Raw genomic sequence first — 11,363 nt, 5'->3', positions numbered from 1 at the left:
CATCACTGCATGTTAGTATTGAAATATATTAGGATTATAATATCATATATTATTTGATATTATTGTATATCGCATTATATGTAATATTATGTATTATACATTATATTGTATGTACAGCATAGCAGCATATAGCATTCATCATTAGTAAAACAATCTTGTTAAAGGCTCATTGTAATAAATTGTTGAGGTCCTAAAAAATGGGGGGGAAACCATCTATTTAATATTATATATAATATTCTATATATATATATTAGTGCTGTCAAACGATTAATCGTGATTAATCACATCCAAAATAAACGTTTTTGTTTACATAATATATGTGTGTATTCTGTGTATATTTATTATGTATATATAAACACAAACACATGCATGTACATATTTAAGAAAAATATGTTATTTGTATGTATTAAATATATTTATATATAATATAAAATATAACTATATAAATGTATATTCATGTAAATATTTTCAAAATATATACTGTATGTGTGTGCATTTATATATACATAATATATGAAAGTGTACTTTCTATATTTATTATGTAAACAAAAACTTTTATTTTGGATGTGATTAATCACGATTTTTTTTGACAGCACTAACATATATACTGTATACATACATATATATATATATATATATATATATATATATATATATATATATAAAATAGATGCCCCCATTTTTAGGACCAACACAAACTGCATTCTATTTTAGTTCAAGACTGAGTTGTTTCTATTTATGACTGTGATTGACATTTTTATCTAAAACAATTAGTTAGAATTAATTAGTTTTAATATGTGCTCCAAAGCACACTTAACATGTTCCAGTTTCAATACAAGTTCAATTAATTAGTTTTCTAATCATGACATGACGGAGTTCAGTATTGATGCTTTACGTGATTTGATTATCTCATCATCTTTTCAGGACTATGAGTTCCTGTACAAGAGCGGCGTCAGCTGTATCTTTGGCCCAGGGACCAGAATTCCTCAAGCTGCGGTGGAAGTTCTTGACAGCATTGAAAAAAGTCTGGAGAAGAGCCGACAGGCCATGTAACCACAGACCAATCACACTAACATCTCTAAATGCATTTAAGCTGAAGACAGAAATTCATTAGGCGGACTGAGAAAAAGCAGAAAACGTTTGATATTCCAACAATTATCACAGCACCGTGTAATCAGTATGAAATAGACTCTCGTCTTTGATTTTGTCTAAAATGTGTATAGTTTGACACAATGCATTAAAATCAATATGTTGATGTGGTCACCAGCGCTTTTCTTACATCATCATTTGCTATTTCAACCCATAATTTCATAATTTTCTCTCATCAGTGTGAAGCTGTTTTTGTTGTTTTATTCACCAGTAGAAAACACCATAAACACTGGAACTTAACTTGGATAATGTATTTTATATATACAGTAATAGAAGCTTTCTGTCTTTTCTCAAAGTTTGTACTTATAGACTTATTGTACAACGTATTGTGCGTGATCTCTATCTTATTGAGCGACATCTGTTTCAGCTTTCAGTAAAAATGAGCATGTGGATGTTGAGATCGGTGAGATTTTGTCTAATCTAGTATAAGTCCATATGAAACCATAAACCCTGAAAGTGAGCGGCCACATCTGCTTCCTGTGACTGCCTTTTGGCTGATTTTATTATGTTAATGTTTTGTAATTCACTCATAAACCTTGCTTTAAGTAGCAATGCTCTTGTGACGGAATCTCAGTTTAAGGAATAGTTCACCCAAAAATGAAAATTTGCTGAAAATGTACTAACTCTCGGGCTATCCAAGATGTAAAGGAGTTTGTTTCTTCATTGTAACAGATTTGGAGAAATTTAGCATCATATAACACTTGCTCACCAATGGATCCTTTACAGTGAATGGGTGCCGTCAGAATGTGAGTGCAAACAACTGATAAAAAGATCACAATAATCCACAAGTAATCCACATGACTCACTTCACAAGATGTTAATTGTTGGACTGGAGTCGTGTGGATTACTTGTGACGGCACCCATTCACTGCAGAGGATCCATTGATGAGCAAGTGGTGTGATGCTGAATTTCTACAAATCTGTTCTGATGAAGAAACAAACTCATCTACATCCTGTATAAGGTGAGTAAATCTTCAGCAAAGTTTCATTTTTGAGTGAACTATTCCTTTAAAAAACAAGTCGCTTTATGCTGGTAATTTCTTTTTTTGAAAGGAATTTCACACCTTGGTGTCCATCATCTTAAACGGGAGCAAATCTCAGTGGTCACTTCACATGATACTCATGATAATGACCACCTGCCAGGGTGTTTAGACCCCATGCAGCGTTTGTCCGCTGTCATGCATCCCCTCAAAAACAACAACAACAAAAAAAACCATGCCTCTATCTTGATTTTTCCAAACAACAACAAACCGAGTATGACAGGAAATGTGATTCAGTCTGACATTTTGTTCACATGTCTCATGGGCTGTGAGCTTTATAGTCATTCCTGCTGTGGGCCTGTTTATGTTGTTGACAGGTTTATGCGACAGTTTAAGAATATTTTCATCTATTCAGTGTGTGGACATGTTATATGTTGATAAAGTGTTCCCAGACAGACATTGGAATAACATTCAGCAAATGTTTTGTGCCTTTTTTCATGGTGTTTTCGTTTAAACCTTATTTTCAGGGTTTTTATTTTTAGACATACTTTTAGAATTTATCTATATTTTTAGAAAATGAAAACATCTTATATAAAATACGAGATTTTTACAAGTATGAGATTTTCTTTTTTAAATGTTGCATGAATTCAACATTTTTTCCATGTTAATCATACAGGACAGATCGCTTTCAGTAAATTATGAATTGTATCTGTGACCTAATGAATCTTCTAGCTTACTGGGAAAATGGCATAGAGACCAAAGCAACTGCAAGTGCAAAATATGCATTTTTGTGTACTTTGGATTACAAGGGGTTAGCGAGATTTAGAATATTCAAACAAGAGATTCTCAAAGGAATGCTATAGTGGACACATCCATCTTTTTTGGATGGCTCCTCAAGAAAGGCAAAGTACATGCATTCTTGATTATAACCGCAATGCAGCCTTGAAAATCCAGTGGTAAATTTTGCAATTTCTTTTTTTTTATATACTTAAAAGTAAAATGGGTAAACACCTTGATTTTCTGAACTAAGTCAATTTTATGGGGAAAAGAGAGTCAATAATAATGTTTGGATCTCTTTGTGTTTAAAGAAAGCAGCATTTAGGAAGCATCAAATCCTAAGTATCATATTTGTTTACAAACATCAGATCAACATCTTGAAGAGGATTCACAAACACGCCAGATGAATTCTCAAAAAAAGAATTAATTACGTCACTGAAAAGTATGATTAATCAGGTGAGTCAATGATTTGGTGATCTATTCATAATTTATAGCATATTATGCTATTTCATATTTATAGTGTAATTTCATGTTTTTACCCCCAACATTTCAAGTTTCTATATTCATAACATTTTATGTCTGCAAGTGTAGCTGCAGTATAAATGCATTCCTTGCATCTCCGAGCTGCATTAAACCTACTGTGTAAATACATCTAAATGCCACTTCAGATGCAGCTTCTGTGCCACCTCTGGATTTTGTAGTTACTGATTTCATTTGATTAGTAACAGCCCTATAGTGTCTCATTATCTGAATTGCATGTATTCAACATAAGAGGCTGCAACCATTTTTTTTAAAAAAGTTCAAAAGCTGCACTTCTAAAATGCTGTAAAAATTAAAATAAATAAATGTCACCCCTTAATCGAAAAGTTCATTTCTGCCACTGCTCGTAGTTTTGGGATTGTTTTTCAGTTTCTATCCTGGCTTCACTCAATCCTCCTTTTTATAGGAATCAGTTATTTTCAGGTAAATTGTGAATGCATTATATATTCTACAGCACAAAATAAATAAACAGTGATAAATACCTGCAGTCATTGCTTGGTGTTCTTTAAGCACTTTGATATTTCATTGTGAAATCTAAAGTTTGTTAAGCCAACCCAGTTTTAAAATTAGTCTTAAAGTAAATCTCATTTCTAAGAATCAAGCCTTTGAAAGGCTTTCGGAGGGGATTATGAGTGCTGTCAATACCGGCCATTAGTCAAGTGCTCACACACCTCCTCAATGGTGAGTCATTATAGCTGAATAAATCTGTTATCTGTGGAAGTTAAGGTGAGCACATGCGAGTGAGGGTCATCTTCACCGGCGTAAGCTCTGATTGTCATGGTAATGCACAGACCGTGGGGCAATGGGTTCTGCAGCAGAGGTTAATCATTCAAATTATCCATACAGATCTTACAGAAAGTTTCAACTTGCAGTATGAATCAGGGCTGATGGATATTGCTTTAATGCTGGTCTTTATTACCAGTCTTTTGTAAGCTGAAAGATTTCAATAGATTCTCTGATGTACAGTATGGGAACTCTACATGCGTTTTCATATATTTTAAGTGAAATTTTGATGCTAAATGATTTGTTGTTTTTGTTTCTTTATTAACATTTCGTATCATTTTATATTCTCTGTTGTGTGTTGTGTATGTACAGTTTTATTGTTTAATTATATATGTATATATATATTTTTTATAATTAACACAAATCATTAGCTCTGTATTAATTATCACATTTATTTGTGTTTTATAATTATGCATTAGATCTATTAAAAAAAGATCAATGTTTTATAAACAGTTGACTGAAACGTGAACAGAAAATTGAGTGTAATGGACACAGGACATATTTAAGCATGGATGTGATTAGAAGCAATGCCGTGTGAAGTGTTGCAGACCAGTGGCTAATATTAAAGAGAGTGTAATGAAAACATCATGCGACGTGGGGAAGGTGAGAATTAGTGGTGTGAAATTCTGTCGTGGCATTGCATGGACAGATCTAGGTCAGAATCAAATGAAAAATCTTATCATCCATGTTTTTTCCTCATATTTCCTCTTACCTGCTGTGACTGAAATTACAGACGTGACTGAAGGCTTGCTGCAGTCCTCATAACACGGTCTTCTGCATTAATGCCAGTAAAGTATTAAAACATGTTCCCTTACAGTAACTTCAAAGTATTTATTAGTACCTTTTGAAAGAGAACCAACCCAGTGATAGTTTTGTACTTGGAGTGTATAAAGAAAGAAAGGAAGCAATACATATACGTACTATTTTTATTTTAATTGTACACAACTAATCAGAATTTTTGAAGACACAACTATTCAGAAGTATTAAATTTCCCTATGACATCAGTAGTTTTTGACATGACTCTGTTTTCTCTGATGCCAAACAAACATTGAATGCAGTGCCCGCAGTGAGTCAGCATGTTTATCAAACACTTCAATCTGAAACACTTCAATTTATTAACCACATGTGGGGAATGGTCAGACGGTTATAGTTCATATCTCATTTTTCTGCTTTGTAATGTAAACATAAACTGGTCACACAAGATTGAGATCTAAACAAAACCAGGAAAAAGCTAAGCTTTAGATCTTGATTTAGATTTCATTTTGAATGTAATGCAAAATTATTTTACCCTACTGCTTGGGTTTTGGATGTGAGAAGTACTTACCTGAGAACATGTTAGAAATCCAGCATTAGGCCCAATTTTCTGTTTAAATGAAGAAAAAATTAAAAGAAAAATAATAATGTAAATAATAAAAATGATAATAAACCATATTTAAAAATAAAAAACAAGTTAAATGTACATTCACGTTCGTGTTTTGACAGCCTTAGCCGAAAATACTCCTAAATAATATTTGTCTACAGCTTATTTTCCCCAGAGGAATATTTTCATGTGCACTATCTGCATTTGTTCACATGGTAAAATGTAATTGACCGTGTGCAATCACTTAAGTGCTTCAAAACAAACCGAATGAATAATGGGATTTGTCATCAGTGAAAAAAAAAAAACATTTGTTTGTGAGGGTGTTGAGACGGAATGGTAGGCTACGATATTTTTTTTTGTTTTCTGTAACCTAGCAATTTAGGGTGTTTTATTACTTTCCATCCTGTAAGTCTTTTGTGCAATCTTAAAAAATAACTTAAATAATCTACAGGAAGTGGCATCATTTTTGGCAGGAGAACTTCACAACATACACACGTGATCAGAATTGTTGGTACCCTTGGTAAATATGAACAAAGAAGGCTGTGAAAATTAATCTGCATTGTTAATCCTTTTGATCTTTTATTTAAAAAAATCACAAAAATCTAACCTTTCATTGGAGAATAAGAACTTAAAATGGGGGGAAATATCATTATGAAACAAATGTTTTTCTATAATACACATTGGACACAATTAACAGCACCCTTTTATTCAATACTTTTTTGAAACCTCCATTTGCCAGTTTAACAGCTCTAAATGTTCTCCTATAATGCCTGATGAGGTTAGAGAACACCTGACAAGAGATCAGAGACCATTCCTTCATCCAGAATCACTCCAGACCCTTTAGATTCCCAGCTCCATGTTGGTGCTTCTTCTCTTCAGTTCACCACTCATTTTCTATAGGGTTCAGGTCAGAGGACTGGAATGGCCAGCAGACGCTTGGTTTTGTGCTCAGTGACCCATTTTTGTGTTGTTTTTGAGGTTTGTGTTTGGATTATTGTACGGTTGGAAGATCCAAACATGGCCCATTATAAGATTTCTAACAGAGTCAGTCACTTATTGATTTTTTATCTGTTGGTGTTTGATAGAATCAGTGATGCCATGTGTCTAAACAAGATGTCCAGGACCTCCAGCAGAAATATAGGCCCACAACATCAAAAATACAGCAGTATATTTCATTGTACACATGGGGTACTTTTTATCCCTGTGTTCACCAAACCCATCTTGAGTGTTTGCTGCTAAAAACCTCATTTTTTTGGTTTCATCTGACCATAGAAGCCAATCCCATTTGAAGTTCCAGTCGTGTCTGATAACTGAATATGCTGGAGTTTGTTTTTGGATGAGAGCATTTTCTTGATTTTTATTTTATTTTTTTCTTGAAACCCTCCCAAACAACATGTGGTGATGTAGATGCTGTTTGATATATATATATATATATATATATATATATATATTTAAGGTTTTCTGACCCTGAGACTCAACTATTTTCTGCAATTCTCCAGCTGTGATCCTTGAAGAGTCTTTAGTCACTCAAACTCTCCTGCTCACCGTGCATTAGGATGATCTAGACACACGTACTCTTCCAGGCAGTTTCCTAACATTTTATGTTGATTGGAACTTCTTAATTATTGCTGATGGTGGAAATGGGAATTTTCACTGCTCTAGCTCTTTTCTTAAAGCCACTTCACTAATTTGTGAAGCTCAATTATCTTTTGCTGCACATCAGAAATATATTATTTTTTTTTTTCTTATTTGTTTGGCCTTTATTTTCCCTCCTCTATATATTCCTGTGAAACAGGAAGCCCTGGCTGGATAATTTCATGTTCATAATCACTCTGGTGTGCTCAAAATTGTAAATATGAATTGGAATATACCTCAAAGATATTTTACTCATAAGAATTTCTAGGGGTACCAATAATTGTGCCCAACGTGTATTTGAGAAAAAAATATTTATTTCATAATGAGATTTTCCCCCATTTTCAATTGGTATGTTTTAGGTTAGATTTTTGTGATTTGTTTTAAGGTGAGACACTGCAGGTGAATAGGGTAAATTTTTTTACTAATAGTTATCGCCTTACTTACCTAGTTGATTGATTACATTGATAATTGCAAAAAATTTTTGTATTACAAGTTTTCTAAAATGGTAGGTTTAAATATGCAAATGAGGCATTATTTAATGAAATATGCACTAATTTGCATACATTTCTAGTACAAAAATCTAAACACTGGATGAAGTCAGTTTCAAAATTCTTGTTTCTTTTTTTTGACATATTACAGTCAAAAGTTTTTACAGGGGGAATTTTGGGTATCTCATTTTGTCACTCCATAATTCAGAAAATACAGACAGAAAACACTATATTTTGACAATTTTGGGGGGATTAAAATATATATAATATAATATATAATCAAGCAATTTATATATGAACAAATCCCTCTGTAAAAACCTTCAGGATATATAGACAGGAATAAAAATGTAAAGTTTGGTGTGTGTAAGTGCTACTGAAGTGGAGATTTATGGTTCAGTGTAGGAGAAAAAACTCATTTTGAGAAAACGGCCTTTAAAAATATGTATTGTAATTGAAATCTATTGACACAAATAGATAAAGTGCTCTAAAAGAAGCACTTAACAGTGTCTTTTGGATGTTTTCGTTCTCCTTGTCTGAAAAAACACTTTATGAAAAACCAAAAAGCCCAAAATCTCAAAATTGACAGGTGCATGAAAAAACAGTGTTTTTGCCTGTAGTGTCTCCTAAAAGATCAAAAGGATTAATAATGCAGGTTTATTTTCACAGCCTTCTTTAATCATATTTACCATGGGTACCAACAATTCTGACCACGTGTGTATGTATTAGCAATAGATGGGATGTTTGATATTTTGCGGTAGCCTATTGGTTGGTTCGTGTCAGGCTGATGATACACGGGACAACTTTTTGAGCAATGTTCCCGTGCAACTTCGGGAAATGTTGCTGTCAACAGGCAACAAGGGCCCACGACCGATCTAAATCATTTAGATAGAAATTTGTTACCCATTCTCAATGGGAAAGTGCCCAAGCAACATTGCTCAAAAAAAGTTGCCCCATGTATCATCAGCCTCACTCTCAAATGCTTCATTCTGTTTTATAATTTTACAGACATCGGGTTTATAATACTGTATAAAATTTTACAATACTACAAAAAAAAAAAAAAAATTGTAGCCTACAGTAGTTACAGCTCTATCAAAATTTGACATCCTCATGAAAGCTAACAGTCAATTCCTCGTTGAGCAAAAGCTTATTTTTGCTCTTTGATTTCATACTTTTTGGCATCCTGTAAACTTTGTGTAACTAATTAAAATGTTTGTGCCTGATTTTGAGCCTGAGCTCTAACAGGAGCGATCCATTAAAACAATGTTTGTGTGTTTTTGCGAGTGAGTGGAATTCACTGTCGTAAAAATATTACAGGTGTTTATGTGAATTTTTTTGTTGCCATAATTCAATCCGCCCTTTTCTCCGAATTTCGTTCCAGCTCTCCAAACTTACAATACACTCTCAGAACAAACGCAGAGTCAGAACCCATTCTAGAACCTTGTTAGTTTACCATCAGAATGAGTTTGAAACTGATATTTCAAGGTAGGTAAAAACAGTTGCTTTAAGAGTCCAAAAAATGAACCAAAAGATTTACAGCAACAACAGGAAAAGTTCTCATACATTTAAACATCTATTAAAAGCATTCCATAATTCCTTTGATCTCACACTTAACAACTATAATAAAAGAAGACTTTCACTGTTTTACGATGAACATCACAGTATCTATCTTGATCCCGATCCTCTGATGTCTCTTTTTGAAGTTTAAAGGCATGTACAATGTCAGATTTAGTTCCTGAATGTGCTTGAAAACAAAAAAACAACAACAACAAAAAAAACAAGCAGAATTGAAACAAATGTCCCATGACTTTGCTATTTAGTCTGGTCGTTATCAGTCTTTAGTTTCACACGATCCTTAGAAATTATTCTAATATGCTGATTTGCTGCTCAAGAAACATTTCTAATTATTATCAGGGTTGCTGATTAATAGCAGCTTTGTTCCTTTAACAGCTTCTTTTCGCTTAAAGCCTTATACTTCTTTCTTGCCGTCACAATTTGGCTAATTTCAAGCTGTTTTCTCTGTAAGCTCTCTTTTGAGGTAGTCCAGTAAGAGTTTGTCTAAACGATTCCACCGAACACACTATCAACCTCTGGTCACTTCATCTATAGCTGAAATCCAGTCTAAATATATCAGACAGCATTGCTCTTTTTTAAGTGCTAATGAATTGTTGTTATATCAGGGGAAAAAACTATATTCCACGATGTACTGTTTATTAGGAAAGGATTTGGTGAACATTTTTCAGTGCAGTGAAAATGACTTGATCAATTATGCAGTATATGTTCATCTGGAATCTGAAAACAGTCTATGTGTCATCGTTGTTATGTGTCTGACTTAACATCAAATACTTATGTTTAGCTTCAGATGCAGATATTAATTCTCATATATTTTTAGTGATATTTTGAGGTTGTCCAGACAGACAGTGAGTGAGTGGGCCCAAAATACTGAAAATGAGGGGCCTCCAAATACTCTGGCATCAACAACCATTTTTTTTTTCAAAGAGTTCAGAAGTTTAATGTTAATGTTCATTTTTTATTCATATGTCTTGTTCATTTATATGTGTTTTCATGGGATACAAATGACATAAACAAATGACAATATGTTTATTTGGAATAAAGGAGTAATAATTTCAGTAGTTAATAAAATAAAACAAAAACATGAATTTTACTCAAACACAAACCTATAAATAGTAAAACCAGAGAAATTTATCATTTATCATAAGTCTCTTAATTTTTTCAGCTGTATTTTTATGTTTCTCCCCAGGTATTAAACAGAACAAAAAGATCTTTTCATAACAGGATATCATGTGCTTCACAGACAGTGAGAGCCTGCAGGATGAACCAGCGCAAACTCTCTCATCAACTCTGGGAAACAACCTGCATATCCCACAGCAAAGTGTTCTTTCCCAGTGATGAGATGAATGACTACAGTCCCACACGACCTGGTTATGGCCACAGTGGAGTCATTGAAGCGAAAAACACAGCACTTTTCATCGGAGCATCCACATGTTCTTTGGCTGAATGTTTTTTTCTCTCTTTCCTGAGGATGCCAAAATCAATCAAACGGGTAAAAACAACAATTCAACATGTTTTCATTTAACATGGCAAAATCAGGGTGATGCAGGCACACCAAAAATAAATATGGGCCGTTATCAGACTAGAACTAAGTTTAGCAATAGTTCACCTGAAAATGAAAATCCTGTCTCACTGTCATGTTGTTTCAAATCTGACTTTTGGACTAATTTGGACGGACATGCACGCTTCAAGTGGAGACAGAAATAATTGTGATTGTAAATCCAGAGCACACGAATGACCACACAAAATCATATTCATGAATAAGAAACTAGTGATTATGAATGACATCACACTAGTGCTGTTGGAATTGGTGTGTTGATTTGACCCACTGAAGTAACACTGATCTATAGATATTATATGTGATCATCTATATAATAATATACATAATCTATATAAAGAAATCAGTGAACGGAAAGCAAGTCTGTAGTAAATGAATTAGTACAAAATTTACAATCAAACTACAAAATGCAATAGTACAGTAAAAGTACTGTAAAAAATACTGTAATGTATAATTGAACTGTCTATATAGACACAATTCAATTACCTTCATAAAATGAAAAAAAAAAATCAGATTTGACAGCTT

General features: G+C 33.3%; 1 protein-coding gene across 2 annotated transcripts in view; it reads left to right on the top strand.

Annotated features, from left to right (window-relative positions):
• The window catches only part of mmut (methylmalonyl CoA mutase), a 36,037-nt gene extending 34,490 nt beyond the window's left edge, over positions 1 to 1,547 (top strand). For both annotated transcript variants that reach the window (XM_058756456.1, XM_058756457.1), the window contains exon 13: positions 925 to 1,547. In XM_058756456.1, coding sequence (XP_058612439.1) covers positions 925 to 1,053 — 129 coding nt within the window. In that variant the 3' untranslated portion in view covers positions 1,054 to 1,547. The remainder of the gene's footprint in view (positions 1 to 924) is intronic.
• Positions 1,548 to 11,363: the final 9,816 nt, after the last annotated feature.

Source organism: Onychostoma macrolepis, chromosome 20, assembly GCF_012432095.1.
Source record: "Onychostoma macrolepis isolate SWU-2019 chromosome 20, ASM1243209v1, whole genome shotgun sequence".
NCBI classification, from domain to species: domain Eukaryota; kingdom Metazoa; phylum Chordata; class Actinopteri; order Cypriniformes; family Cyprinidae; genus Onychostoma; species Onychostoma macrolepis.
The sequence above is the reverse complement of the archived record's forward strand: the minus strand, read 5'-3'. Positions and strand labels throughout refer to the sequence as shown.